At 39.8% G+C, this 15,593-nt stretch overlaps 2 protein-coding genes across 2 annotated transcripts; both read left to right on the plus strand.

The window, feature by feature from the left end:
- The first annotated feature begins 5,351 nt into the window (after positions 1–5,351).
- On the plus strand, positions 5,352–14,431 carry LOC108682745 (ADP-ribosylation factor-like protein 16). Its single transcript, XM_018171982.2, has 3 exons — positions 5,352–5,677; positions 5,997–6,145; positions 13,792–14,431. The coding sequence occupies exons 1-3, from the start codon at positions 5,428–5,430 to the stop codon at positions 13,993–13,995; spliced, it is 603 nt and encodes a 200-aa protein (XP_018027471.1). The 5' UTR covers positions 5,352–5,427; the 3' UTR covers positions 13,996–14,431.
- LOC108682744 (peroxisome biogenesis factor 1) lies at positions 6,536–12,590 on the plus strand. The gene is made up of 5 exons (XM_018171981.2): positions 6,536–9,075; positions 9,719–9,957; positions 10,250–10,314; positions 10,719–10,924; positions 11,703–12,590. The coding sequence occupies exons 1-5, from the start codon at positions 6,585–6,587 to the stop codon at positions 12,362–12,364; spliced, it is 3,663 nt and encodes a 1,220-aa protein (XP_018027470.1). The 5' UTR covers positions 6,536–6,584; the 3' UTR covers positions 12,365–12,590.
- Positions 14,432–15,593: the final 1,162 nt, after the last annotated feature.

Below are 15,593 nucleotides of genomic sequence, written 5' to 3' on the forward strand. Positions count from 1 at the left end.
AGGAATTATTACAGATTTTTACATAAATTAGTTTTTAATTAAAACTAATAAACGTATTTTTTGATCGACCGAAACACTCATAACTCATTCAATACTTAACGGATCTGCTTGCAATTTGGAACATAAGTATTTGCTGTAAATTCGCTAGTTTATGAATAATCAAAATTAAATAAATATCCAAAATTTTGGATTAAGGTGAGAAAAGTTGAACATTGACGCAATAGTTTCGAAGAAGCGCACGGTGTTCACACATTGGGTACGTTATATAATGTTAGTTATGTGTGTTTGCCTAGTCTCGAGTTGCGATAGCTCCTCAAATATTGTTTATATTGTTAAATGGGCCTTGCACGACCGATAATTTCCAATTTTCCGGAAGCCGTTAGAATAATTGTAGGATTATCTCATAGAAATTACTTCCCTACTGTCTGATCAACCAACTGGGGATTGTTCCATATATTTTTACATATCCAAGTTTTGAATTTAAAATACTCAATGCTGTTTAAATCCATTAAAATGTTAATATAGTGATTTGAAAAAAAATTAGTATACCCCTTTATTAAAAATTGACACAAGCATAATTATATCAGTTCAAGAAATTTTATTAAATGATATACAACAAGTACCAAATATTAGTGCTATTTATTTTAAGTTATCATGATGATTATGATGAACTGACATTTGTAATAGTTTATTTTGACTAAGTTAAAGGATCACTAAGTCTTCACCAAAATAGTATCTCTGCTTCATTTGCCAGAACCGTTTCAAAAGCCATAGGCAGTAACACTGAACTCAACAATTAATGTATTCCTTTCCTGCAATAAAGATGCATTATTCATACTACAGGTATATACCTACTTACTACACACTAGGAACAACCAATGTCGTCCAACATAGAAAAAACTCAATAGCATTCGTCCAATATTACAAAGTATTTTGTTTGCCATCTTCTGAAAGAATATTGACCTCAGAAATTGTGGAACTACATCATTCTCGTACTTTTAACCTTACAGACAGAGGTGGGCAGTAGCGCGCTACATGTAGCGGCCGCTACTAGCGGCCGCTACATTTTCAGTAGCGGTAGCGGTAGCGCCCGCTACATTTAGAGCATGTAGCGGTAGCGGTAGCGCCGCTACATTTCCAAGTAGCGCTGCCCAGCTCTGCTTACAGAACCATGGGCGCCAGTGATCGAGCCATATATCCAACCACCGCCTTCCATCACCGACTACGTTGGCCAACACGTCCATTTGCCATCGAAATTCATATCATAACTATCCACGCTTACACTTTAGGCAATATCTGCCTTTTCTTTTCAATCGGGATTGTGCAGTCCTTTTAAGTAGTAGGGTTAACGGATCATCAAGTTTGCGCCGGTTATTATATACATATATTAGCAATAGCTCAGCACAAATAAGCATTTTCTCGTCTTAGCATAGACAGGAAACATTTTTAGGAATTTGTTTTCAGCCTTGCAGTTCTTTCTTGCCATTTCATTGACATGAAAATAAATCATTGATCAATCAATCATAAATCAATCAATCACATTGAATAAAAACTAAATCATGACTTGAATCATCTTAATCCAAAATTTTGGATATTTATTTAATTTTTATAATTCATAAACTAGCGAATTTACAGCAAATACTTATGTTCCAAATTGCAAGCAGATCCGTTAAGTATTGAAGGAGTTATGAGTGTTTCGGTCGATCAAAAAATACGTTTATTAGTTTTAATTAAAAACTAAATTATGTAACAATCTGTTATAATTCCTGCCGCAGTGTATCGATAATAACTACTTATATTCCAAAATTCAAGCAAATCAGTTCAGTATTGTAGGAGTTATGAGTGCTTCGGTTGATTAAAAAATATGTTTATTAATTTTAATTGAAACTAATTTATGTAAAAATCCGTAATAATTCCTCCCATAGCGTATCGATAATAACTACTTATATTCCAAAATTCAAGCAACTCTGTTCAGTATTGTAGGTTTTACGAGTCCTTCGGTTGATTAAAAAATACGTTTATTACTTTTAATTAAAAACTAATTTATGTAAAAATCTGTAATAATTCCTGCAGCAGCGTTTCAATAATAACTACATATATTCCAAAATTCAAACAAATCCGTTCAGTGTTGTAGGAGTTATGAGTCCTTCGGTTGAGCTGTGTCCGCAGGCGAGTTCGCAGGCGGGTCCGGAGAAGTGTCGATTGATTGAAATGTGCAGTAAAATTACTTTTTCATTAGTCAAACTACGTACCGGTACATCATTAAATTGGTGACGTTAAGTCAAACTATAATTCATGAGAGTAACTTTCATTTACTATATATTGTTTAGCCGAAATCTTGATGTATTAAACACTAGTTGCTTTTTATCCTCACTTAAGGATAAATACATTTCGAAATAGGCCTAGCCCCATTTTTACCGTTACCATCTGGCACCACCTGTGCAAAGCTGTTAAAGATTATATTGGCATAACTCATCCCGTCCACCCCTCAGACTTAATAAATAATCAGCTTACGACGGCGAGAATCGCCTCAGGTGGAAGTTTGGAACACGCTGTCGCTGTGCTGTGTTCCACTTGAGACTTGACCACATAAGGAACAATCCGTGTTTAGCGGCGCTCATAGTCGGATAGTCATAACTCGTCTCATAGGACTACGGTAACGGTATGAGTTATGACTATGCTCGGGCCGGCGTAGGTATACCGTAGCCCCTAGACGTATCATGTAATGTATGATTAGTCTGATTAAGTCATACGCCTACTGCCTACAGAGTACAGGCTACAGCTTCCAGGTACGGTGTGTCGTGTGTGTATGTCTGTATGACTAAATACTAATTGACTGCTTCAGCAGTCTATGAGTAGGATTATATTATTGGTTACGCTCTGGAGTCTGGAGCATTTTTGTTTGTCTAGCATTTATATTGTAGTTATACTTGTTCAAGTGAACATGACAGTTACTGACACTTAACAGTCTGACACATCATCATTATTCATTAATCATCATGGGATAAGGGATTGGGATGATGTGAGTCATGTGACCTCACTGTGATGGAGTGTGACCTGGTAATGGGCATTAGGCAATAGGCATAGAACACAATTGGAAAATTGAGCAGAGCTACCCATGAATGTAATAAAAAAGCTCATATGTGAGGTAAATTTTGTCCATTCTAATGTCTATTACTTAATTTATTTTGTAAAAAGGCAAGCAGAAGATCTTATATTTGCCTGTGCCTTCAACTTTGGAAAATTGTCTATAAAATAATCATTTTTCCTGGCAATGTTTGAAAAAAAAAATGTTTATTTAATATTCCAGATAGGCACCCGCACCCAGGCCAATGTTGTGAGTAAAATTCCTAATTTTACAGTTTGAGTTCCTAGATGCAGAACAGCAGAAGCAATGAAGCAGTTGTTTCATGTTTGTTGCTGTCGTGAGCCAAAATCTAGAGTTTGGATATGTTGTGTGGTCATCAAAACTTAAAAAGGACAAAAATTTAATAGAGAGTGTTCAAAGAAATGCAACAAGGATAATTCTGGGCTTGATAGCCTGAAAGGCAAGTCCTATGAGGAAAGATTAAAGATTATGAAGCTTCCAAGCCTCAGTTATTGATGACTGTGTGCCTGTGGGGACCTGAGACCTCATTGAAGCATACCAGGTACAAGTATACTCATGAATGGCTTATACAAGGTCCCAGAAGGATTACTAGAATTTGAAACAAGAACCAACATCAGGGGCCCCTGGCCATGGCTATAAACTAAAAATAAACTAAATAAAAATAAATCCATGCAACAACATTTCTTCTTGCTTCAAGTCACTGACATTATTGTCACATTGACACTGACCTCCCTGATAGCATTTTTGACGCTGCAAGTATGAACGCCTTCAAGAACAGATTAGACAAAGCTATCCAGGAGCATATGTGATATGTTCAGTCTTAAAATGCCTAGCAACTTACGGAGCAGGCAATAAGTCCAGCAGCTGTCTAAATTAATTGTCAGTTATGGAAAGATTGGGTTCCAAAGGCTGGATCTCTTGTGAATAAAGTCATGAAAAGTACAAGAATCGGCAACAGGCCATGGACCTATTTCTTCAGTGCCAACACTTCTATTCTATTCTATAACTCAGGGAGGGGATAGAGGAGAGGAAAGCTCTATTCATTGCTATAAAAAGACAAAAATGCCCATGATTGACTGCTTCTGGTCAATTTCATCCTTTCCTTCAGCTATAGGGATTTCCTAATTTCTATTATTTATGTAAATTGAGAACAATGACCCATTTTTTCATTCAAATTTGAAAAATCACTCTTAAAATGATCATCTTTATTCAGGATTTTTCTAAAATTCAGCCCAATATTATGGAAAGAGGTTGAATAAATCTACTTTCTGAGCCATTACTAGGGCTTTTCTGCCTTTTTTTGGAGCCACAAGAGTTTGCTGCTGATTTATCACATATCTAATCATCATAAAAATTGCATAACGTCCCCGTAACGTCACCGCCTGTCGGTCATATGCACTTGCACCACCGCTGTTCGCGAGACTATAAGTGCACCGTCCCATCACCTAGACCAGGCCTTACTAAACTAGTGCTGGAGTTGATACATGAAGTCGGAGGGGACCCTCGCTCCATGAGCAGGGAATCTACTGCCCAGCCCCTGCGCCTAAAATGGACCAGGCTATAAGCCTTGAAGACAGAAGAGACCAGACATGATGAGACATCTTTGACGTAACTGAAGATCTCACCTCCAGCGCGAAATAGATAGCTATCTGAAGCGCTAGTAAATCTACTAGGTACTACTACTACTACTACTTGCATAATCAATCCACAAGCAGGGTTGGTGATTTTTTTGATTTTTTTTAAATAAAAAAAAAAATAAAAAATCAATGATTTTTTTATTTTTTCATGATTTTTTTTCAGGCATTTTGGCCAACTTTTATTATTTTGTTTTGCTGCCATTTGTTTCTGTTGTAGTGGTGGCCATTACCATGGTAACAACATCTTTTTTTCACAAGAAATTCTTAATCGTCCCGTCAAGTGGGGTGACTTTGGCCACCACTGCAACAGAAATAAATGGCAGAAAAACTAAATAATAAACATTGGCCAAAGTCACCTCAGTGGCCAACGTCACCCCAGGCATTTTGGCCAACTTTTATTATTTTGTTTTGCTGCCATTTGTTTCTGTTGTAGTGGTGGCCATTACCATGGTAACAACATCTTTTTTTCACTTGACGGTAGTAGTAGGTTTAATTACAAATATTTCAAATTTAGAGTTTAGATTTTTTTAACTTTTTTATTTAATTTACATGCTTAAAAAGTGAGCTCCTGTCAAACCTGAATTTACAATAAAGTTTTTTTTTTACCAACCATGATTCATGTTATGACAATAACTTATTCATTGTTAATTATTCTCCTCTGTGATTATTTATACAACAGATATGACCCAAATGTCCCAAATGCTACTCTGTATTGGACCTGAAGGTAGTGGCAAAACTTTGCTGCTTAGAAAATTGCACCAAGATCATAAAAATGTGCTGAATCCAAGTAAAAGCCGCAGTGAAAACCCAAGTGGTGGAGCTGCCTCTGCTCACAGCACAGTACCTACTACTGGTGTTAACATCACAACCTTACAAAGACCTCCACCTGAAAAACACAGGCCTAACCCAGAAATTATTGTTAGAGAACTGGGTAAGCAACTTGTTGCATAACATATTATGTAAACTGTTTATTGAACATATTTTAGGTTGTTTAAAGTTTAAATACCTATATTAATATAGATGTAAATTCAAATACCAAGAGCATATTAATCTTTGTATTCCAAGCACATTTGTGCTTGAAATAATAATGGCTCACAAGGTTTCTTTGGAAAGCCTTTCATACATAATACCTTGCTTTCCCCTTTTTACATAGGTACTAGTTAATTGAGTCATAAATACCCACCGACTTAACATAAATGTGTAGTAATGTAAATGGGTTATCCATGAAATAAGTGTTATGTCTGTCGTAGGAGGGAGCATGGCAGAGCTGTGGAGCAGTTACTATTGCGGGGTACGAAAACTGCTCTATGTCATTGATGCTGCAAACATGAGCCAACTTGCTAGCGCAACACTGCTCCTCATGCCATTACTCGCTCATCCTCGAACTCAGAAAGCTCAGGTACCCTACATCAACTCGGTACCTACTTGCTGCATGCACCTTTTAAAACCTGGCACTTGATATCAAGTAATGTTACTGTAGCAGCACAGTCAGAACAGCAAGGCTTAATTTCTGTAAAATTTTCGGTCACATTATTTCAAACTTTATTATGCACCAATTGAGTAGTTAGTACTTGTTGAGACTGGAAGGAGCTTCACCTATCTAAGTACCTAGAGTGTTTATGTCACAATTTGCTTTGCTTTTTATTGCACAGTCTTTTAAGAGTATAATTATACTCAAATCTGTATAATAATTATTAACTTTTAATTGCCATTGCAGACTAGGCTTTACTTTACTGCTAAAGATTTTTCATGCATTTCTTTTTTTTATTCTTCAGAGACATTAGGAATAACAATAAACATTTAAATTTTTGTCATGATCACTGAGGCAAAATAAATTAATGGGCATCCCGTACCTCTCTACCACGGTCGCCGTCAGGAGCGCACCCAGAAGGAACTGTTTCATAAGCCTCCCTCAGACACTCCTAAGGAGCATCGCTCCCTGTACTGTCCACGTGTTCTCATTCTCGGACAAGTCAGGGCATGAGTGCTTGGTGTCGTGGGCCGGTGAGAGTCATGTGACGAAGGGCAACGAAGAGCCGGCTATCATCGTATGTGATAAGCTGCTCTCAATGAACGGTTTCAGTGTTGGAGAACAAGAGCTCGTGATATTAAAGCAGCTGCCCTCACCTTCTGCTTGTGAGCGTGTTTGTGTTTCAGTATCGTGTGCCAGCGACTGGGAGAATTTGTGTTTGAATATTGATATGGTGCAACTGGAATTTTTAGAGCAAGTGAGAATAGTGGTTCCTGGCGCACGGTTCCCTCTCTGGCTCGAAGGAGGTTCATGCGTAACCATGTCTGTGCTACGTGTATCGCCGGCTGCAGTGAGCGGACTTTTGCTGCCTCTCACTTACGTGGAAGTTGTCCCCCCTGGATCTGAACATGCGCCTGAAAGACTACCATCTCAGTCTCTTCAGTTTTCTTCTTCGGATCTCCCTAATGCAAATCCCTCTCTTCCCCTATACGAAACAACTGCAATGAGTAACGAAAATAAGTTGAAATGTGATTCCCTGTTAACTTCATTGACGAAGTGCGTGCTTTATAATTTGATTCGAATGAACCAAACTATTGTAGACACACCTTCGGCCAAAATTACCAAGTTGTTGAGAGTCCTACCTCCGCTCGACTATCCGCTAATGTCTCGCTCTCATCCCTTCTCTTCTGTGGTTGTTGTTAGCACTGATGCCGTTTACGACACCCCCTTCAATAAGCATTCTTTCTTTCCTGCAATGATACAACTCGCTATGCCCTCAAAACTTGACAAGGACGAAAAAGGTCCGTCAGGGCAGACAAGCAAACCAAAAAATGATACTTCCAAATCATTTTATGTGATGGTGATGGTTCTTGAAAACGCTCAAAAAACAGTTGATGTTGAATTTTTAGACTATGTTCTCTCGAATAGCTTTGTTGCTGGGCATTTTGCCGTTGTGCCCAACTCGATACGGAGAATTTTATGTCTGGCTTCTCCTAGTCTAATACTGATGAAGACTGGAACCCTTCCATTCCGTTCAGGGCCTCTTCTCATTGACGTGCATTCAGGCCGAAAGTTGCTACAAGAAGAGCTTGTGCGCGTGAGCAGCACCGTGAAACAAATGTTCAAAGAAGCCTGTGATCTCTGTGACACGATCATTAATCATGGCAGCTTGTATACCATTGTGCTACCTACGGGGCCACTTGAAGTTTTGGTGCTTCTCCGAGGCGGTGATGCACCGCTTATGCTCACTCGCTCCACTGTTGATTTGTTGAATATTCACGTTACATGCCAGCTGAGCAAAGAATTTGTATCTGTACCTCGATCGCCGCCACTCAGTGATTGTGAACGTGATTTGTCGCAGCCTATATTCGACTTCGTAGGTGACGCAGTTTTTGCTGATACTTTGCGGAAACGAGTAACACGTTTTTTGGGGTTATCGTCAAGTCGCTTCAAGGAGCCAATTTTCGCTTTATTGCAAGGAGAATCTGCTAGTGGCAAGACGACGCTTGTTGAAAAGTTAGGTCGCGACTTTGCTGGTCTCAATTACCGAGTTTACTGTAAGATTGTGTCCTTAAAAAAATTCATTGGTAAGAAAGCCGAGGCCGTTGAGAAGCGTCTTCTTGACGTCGCTCATACGGCGTCACTTCTGCGTCCAAGTTTGGTCGTCTTGGATGATATCGACTCGCTTTGTCCATTACGGAACTCTGACGAAAACGCCGGGCCTGTTGCTGATCACCATTACCAGCTGGCATGCGCTGTTCAAAGCTTCTTGAATTTCGTCAAATCTTCTAACGAAATCACGAATCTCGAGCGTGAAGGGAGACTGGGCAACGTTTACGTCATAGGGACATGCGTGAGCCGCTCAGCTGTAGACCAGCGTTTATCTGAGCAAGGTCGACCTGATCTTTTTCCGATTAGTCTAACATTACCTTCTCTATTACCTGAAAATCGTCTGCAAATACTCAAAAAGATGCTGATAAAACGTCTTGGCGCTTCCACTTCTCATCACATTCGTGCCTTGCAGTCACTCACCCCTGAGAACCTTTCTTTTTTAGACGACGCCAAGCTGTTGAAAATCACCGAAGGCTACAAATTGCCAGACTTAGCGAACTTGTCTCTAAGAACCGCATTGTTGCTGGAAGATAAATGCCTTTCTTATTCGACGGGAACTGTGGAAAGCAGCCGCTGGTGTCATCGGTCAATGCGCTCTCTTGATGACATAAATCATAAAAGCGCATCCTCGTTCACGGTGAAGGAAATTTCACTTGGAGAGCAAGGACTGCCGTCTCTGCGCGAGCTGTTGACAGAGGAGCTTGTCGCCGCCGCTGCTGAGGACTATACGCCGCTGGCTTACAAGGGTAGGAGTCAAGCTGTTAGAGTTGAATTACTTTCGAGGTTTTAACAATAGTATTACTCGGGCTCTCTGCTCTTTGTGTTCTTGTTCATATGAGACATTATATCGTAACTTTATTATTCACTATATAGACTATAACTACGTAAGTGTGTTTGATGAACAGATAATGTTTTTCTAGTGACTAGAAACGGTGAACATGTCTTAGTGATTTTGAAATAATAATTAGTGGATTTAAAGAATGACCAAGTCAATCATTTCTCTTTTGTCGGAACCAAAGCTGAAGAATTAGTGTGAAAGCCAAATTGTTACTTATCTTGTTTTTTTCATTATAGTATAGTGAATTATTCAATTACATCAAGATTTAATTCTCGCGTTAAAGTGAAAAATTATTCAAAACATTCAAGAGACGAATAATTCACTTATTGTAGAAAATTATTGAAATCCTTTGTTAATATTTGTGTCACACGGTGTCTGCATGATTAAAAACTTAGATAATTTGTGAAACTTGCGATAATACATTTTCACCAGGTTTAAAACGTGCATGAAAAGTCTTGCGTATTTCCAAGAGCATATTTAATGCACCTCGTGATGCTTTGATTGCATATTAGATAGCAGACATCCTAATTAACTATAGACTTGCTTGCCAGACGTACGCGGCAAGCGCTCGGCAGGGCAGCAGGAGTCGACTGCGATTGGCGGGCTGCGCGACGCGCGGGAGCTGTTGTACGAGTGTCTGTGCTGGCCAGCGGTGTACCCGCAACTCTTCGCTCAATGTCCGTCCGCACTCGTCACGGGGTTGTTGTTGTACGGTCCGCCGGGATGCGGCAAAACGCGACTCGCTCATCATATTGCGCGTGTGGCTAACATCAACTTCATCACGGTCAAGGTATTGAAACTACCATGGTAATCTTTTTTTTTTTTTGACACTGCGCTAATAATTTGAAGCTGTCCATTTTAAAAAATGCCAAGATGTGTTAGAAATAGTTTTATAGATATAGTTTGGGATTTTTTAAACCTAAACACGTATAACATTCAAATTTGCATTAAGATTTGCAGCGTTTTAATTTCATCTTCATGAATTTGATTTTTGTTGATTATTTGTTTTCAGCGTCTTAAATTGCTTGGAATTTCATTGGCTGTTTTATATGGTTTCGTTTTTATTGTGAATTTTATTTCAGGGTCCGGAGCTGCTCTCTAAATACATCGGACAAAGCGAAGAAAATGTCCGCGAAATATTTAACAGGTACGTTGATTCGTAATATCGTGATTGGTCTCTCAATACAAGCAAGAATATCGTATGATCTAGTGCTCGCGGACTGAGCTGGGTGCAGGATGCATTCTAGCTTACTATGAGCTGGAGAGGACGACGAAAAATATGCTATAAGCCGCAAATAGTAGTTCTTCAGAGTCTATACAAAGTTCAGTCTTCGTGAAATTAGTTGCGCCGTTCCATACGTTAAACAAATTATTCGTTCTGAAATGTACTGTGAAAGTAAATTCCTAAGAAATGTGAAACCCTAATACAGGTTAAAAATCTCTGTGAATATCGATGCTATTTACAATAATATATGGACAAACTCGGAATTAATGCAGTAAATATTGTAAACGTAAATCAAGGTGCATTGTTTCAAAGTTTGTGTATTGCAGAGCGTCTGGATGTGCTCCATGTCTGCTGTTCTTCGACGAGTTCGACGCGCTGGCGCCGTGCCGCGGCCATGACAGCACCGGCGTCACGGACCGCGTCGTAAACCAGCTCCTGACGCAGCTAGACGGCGCAGAGTCCAGGACTGGAGTGTGGGTCATGGCCGCCACCTGCAGGCCAGACCTTATTGACCCTGCGCTCCTCAGACCAGGTGACCGCACTAAGGTGGCATTCTTGTTACGGGGTGCTTGGGTAAAGGGGGGAATTCTAGGTAGAACAGATCTACCATTTGTCACTCACGCCGCAAGGTGGAGTTCTACTGTTCCGTTCCAAATCAGTTCCGCTCACTCGTAAAGTATTGCTCGGGTTTTAAGATTCAACAAGCTTTCAATGTATATTCTTTCTAATAAGTCTGCATCATTCAACTAGTTAAGATCTACACAACCCTTACGAAGAAATGTTTCGATATAAAATTACAAAATACAACGATTCAAATGTTCTACTGGAGAATTCCACCTTCATTGAGTACTCCTTGTTATGTGATGCTAGGATTACATCATATCCGCGTCGCATGTTCTACATTGGATGCAATATTTAGTTCCTGTTCATGAAGAAATGCTCGACCATCTGGTGTTGCCATCTAGTGAGCAGATCACGATCTGATAGACCTTGTAAAATATTTTTCGTGTTCCTGCTCGTACACACCCATATTGTTTGCCATATAAAACATTTGAGCGATGCGTGAAACTTGATTTTATTTAGAAAACTTTAGAATTATCAGAGAGTTGTGCTTCATAATAAAACTAAAATTTGTTATTTTATAATAGGAAAATACAAAACCGTGAAATAGGATCTCATTTGTAGTCCTGCATTCATTACCGATCATATAATTAGTTCAATTTGTACCAACTCTTGAATTTCAATAATTAGCTTCGGGATAATTAAATCCCATACACATTTCTGTCGATTTTAATTGGTTTCCTTTTTAGGTCGTCTTGAGAAATACATTTACTGCCCATTGCCATCTGAAGAAGAAAGAGCTGAAATCTTGGCAACCCTGTCGACGACGCTGGAGCTGTCAGCCCCAGTCGACTGGCAACGCGTCGCCAGTCTCACGTCGCACTTCTCAGGAGCAGACTTGCAGAGCCTACTCACCACCGCGCAAATAGCGGCTGTGCGGGAGCTGATCGGCGACGAGCTCGACAGAGGAGTCATCTCGAGTGCTTACGAGACTCCTGTTCCGAGTCCTGTAGGGAAATTGAGTGAAAGTACTCATGGTGATCCACATACTGTTTCTGATGATAAAATAAAAGAAGTAGGGAATCTTGAAGCGGGATCTGTCGAATGCTATGACAGCATCCACAATGTCCCCATCAGCCCCAAACCTGTCGACGTCGTCGTGAAGGAACCTGTGCCCAATTCCCTTGCATCCTGCGGGAATTACGCGGAGAAAAGTTTTAGAGACCAAGCTGATAAGAAGCGCCCAGTTTCAGTTTCGATGTCGCACATACTGTCAGCGTTGGGGGAGGTGCGGCCGAGTGTTAGTGCGAGTGAGCGTGAGAAATACGAAGCTCTACACCGCACTTTCAGCGGAGCTACGAGGACTGGCTCGGCCATCGCAGCTACTGGCAAGAGAGCGACGCTGGCCTAGAGCTCGTGTCCATTGAAATAAGAATTCGGTTCCCTGATTTACAACCGTTTTCATATACTCAATGGCGATAATTCTATAATCGCAATGCATAGGACATGTTTTTGTTGATGCGGGTGGTAAAACCTGTTGGTAAAGATACATTAGGACTGAAGGATTTGAGTTCAAATAACCGCGACCCTGTGTTTGGTTACCACGAACTTGTTTATCCATCGCAGATACAACGTGGCACAATATTCGTTTCAGGACATTTTGAAACTGAGAAAAGATTCTGGTGAGAACTTCATCAAAATAGGACTTCCATGCGCCGGCTGTGAATATAAGTGCACACCATATCAATTTAGTAGCCATTGTTGGGTATGTTGCGAAACTGTGAATGCAGTTGAGCTTTTTAAGACTTAAGAATTCATGATTAACCCTGGTGTGGTATATTTATGTTTCAATTGACCTTACATTTTGGCTCTTTGAATTTTCGCTTCATATGCATGAGATTTATGTAATTTTTATGTAACGATTTTGCTTTCTTTCTTTGGTCACAAACGCATTAAACTTACTTCTATGCAATTCTTCGCTTGGTCCTGTAGTCACAATTGTGTACGGTAGTGTATAAATGAACTCTTTTCTATGGTGCTGTGATCGTTTTTATTATTTTGTATCAGTTTTACAGCACACACGCTATCCCACACTCAGTCTTGGTTTTGTTAACACGTTGGCCTGGCTTTAGATAATAATTGCTTTAGCTTTTAATTTTTTTAGTTTTCTTAAAAATAAGGAGGGAACTTTTGTTGAGTGTAAACTGTGAAATGGCTAATTTAATGTTGGGCAAATGATTTAAAACTTGTTATCTATGAATTATTTTATATTTGTATGCAAATAAAGAGGTTTTTCAAAAGATTCTATTCAAATTCAACTAGGATTTAAAAAAAAATAGTGTTTCCACTAATGCTACGCCAGATTTCACTCGCTATTTAGCGATACCTTCAGCCAAGATAAACTAGTTCCTACAACGTTGGGACGTAAGTACCTCAAATACGTTTGAATTTCAAACAATGCATAATACTCGTATCAAAAAAAGCGCACTGCTACCTAGCGCAAAATTATTTCCATCTCGGTGAAGTTTCATTGCTGATAACAAGTAGGCTGAAAAAATTTAATGGTACGTGAGAGCTTGTAATGGATATTTGATTTGTCATGAATGGTTGATGGATCGTGATGAATTCCGTTCAAGTTAAGAAAGTACTTCGAAGAATTGGATGCGGCATGAATAACATTGCCGATAAACATGGCGCATGGCCACTGAAATGTTGTATACATTTTCTAGAACATTTGCATATAATGACTACTAACGCATCGGTGTGCAGTTTTTTTTCGGTGAAAGCACGTAAAGTTATCCTATTATTTTCGCAAGAGAATTCGTGATTTGTGAGCAGGTGGCGATCGTGTTGAACAAAGTAGACCGGCCGCTGCCCCGGGACACCAAGGAGCTACTCAACGTCCTCCGCCTGTCAGACCTGAAGCAGTACTGCCGTCAGCAGATTACGGTGCTGGAAGTCAGCGCTGTCACTGGCAAGGGTCTCAAGGCTCTCACACGCTGGATGTGGGGAGATAAAACCCCTGAGAAGCCCCAAGCTTAGTTTCAAGTCATGAAACCTGACTAATAAAGTGCTGTTAGTATTCATTATATTCTTTCAAAAAGAAAACAACGCGTTTGCGGGAGCTTAAAAAATCCCCAAAACGATGCAATGTCCATCCAAACTTTCCATAACGGTAAATAATAACTCATTTTTTAAATTCATAAAAAGTAGTGTTCGACCTGCATACTAATTCCTTACGCCACACGGTCGAGCCTTCACAACAGCCCCTTAATAGAGTGCACTCACTTTACACTGTATAAATTCGCGTAATCCAAAATATTCAATATCACAAGGAATTTCCTACAGGATGGCGGTGTTCATGTCAAGTGTGCGTGTCTTCGTTAACATATAATAACACTGCAAGTTCATAAATGCATCATATGAACGTTTACTGCGGTTATTAAATGTTTCCAGCCTTGTGTTTAACTAGGTTTTTGGTTTAGAACAGTGGTTCCCAAAGTGGGCGATATCGCCCCCCTAGGGGCGATGGAAATATTTTGGGGGGCGGTAAAGAAGAAGAGGGTGATAGGGGGGCGATAGAGGGGGCGGCAGTCCGAAGTCGAAGTCAGAAGTTCGAACGTTTGTTTGACGATTTGTACACAACACGTGCAGCACATGACTCCCATCGAAAGTTTTTTTTTTTCACCCAGATCTGTTTTTAGCGCATTTTCTCATTTTGGAAAAAATGCCCTATTGTGCTCGCGATGCCCGTCCGTCTGTCTGTCCGTCCGTGACTTCACGTTTTCGTCGACGAGAAAGTGCGCTCTGTCACTCACTGCAGTGAGTACTGTGTTATATTTTTTAACTTCTCCTGGGTTTACGTCTCCGACCAATTAACGGCCGGACTCGCGGCCGGTCTCACGGCCAATTTCCAAATTCAATGATCAAGGAATATCTCTCAAACTAATGAACTTAACTCGATGAAACTTGGTACACGTATTCATTAGGACCTTACGATAATTTAAAGCTCGTGAAAATTTGTTGAATTTTGCCTTCAATTGTTTTTGCGAAATACGGGCCGAAATTCACAGTGATCGAGGAATTTCTTCCGAACTACTGAACAGATTCGGACGAAATTTTGAATTTACAGTCCTATAACTCCCGAACGGTGATGTTTAGCTCGTGAAAATTTTTTCGACTGTGCTTTCGTACGCGAGTTTCATTCCTGATTTAAACAGCAATACGTGCTTAAATTCGCACTAATCGAGAAATTTCTTCCAAACTACTGAACAGATTTGAACGAAATTTAGTATTTAAATACCTAACCTCAGCAACGGTGATGTTTAGCTCTTTCTATTTGTGAAATACACATTCGTGTTTATAACCTATAGTCCTATATCTTTTAAAATTGCAGCGTAATAAATTTTATAGAAAGAGGTGCATGATTTTATATGTGTCTGTGGGGGGCGCTAGAAATTCACTAGGGAGCCAAAGGGGGCGCCAGCCTGAAAAAGTTTGGGAATCACTGGTTTAGAAGATTGGCCCAGGGTAAAAATTTTCGAAAGTATCAAAATTATCTAACGAGAGTTGACCGGGTAGGGTATTATTCCATAAAGTTTTTATCCTAGCTTGACAAATAATTTAAGATAAACATGATC

The sequence above is a fragment of the Hyalella azteca genome, unplaced genomic scaffold, assembly GCF_000764305.2.
Source record: "Hyalella azteca isolate HAZT.00-mixed unplaced genomic scaffold, Hazt_2.0.2 contig12717, whole genome shotgun sequence".
Lineage (NCBI taxonomy): Eukaryota > Metazoa > Arthropoda > Malacostraca > Amphipoda > Hyalellidae > Hyalella > Hyalella azteca.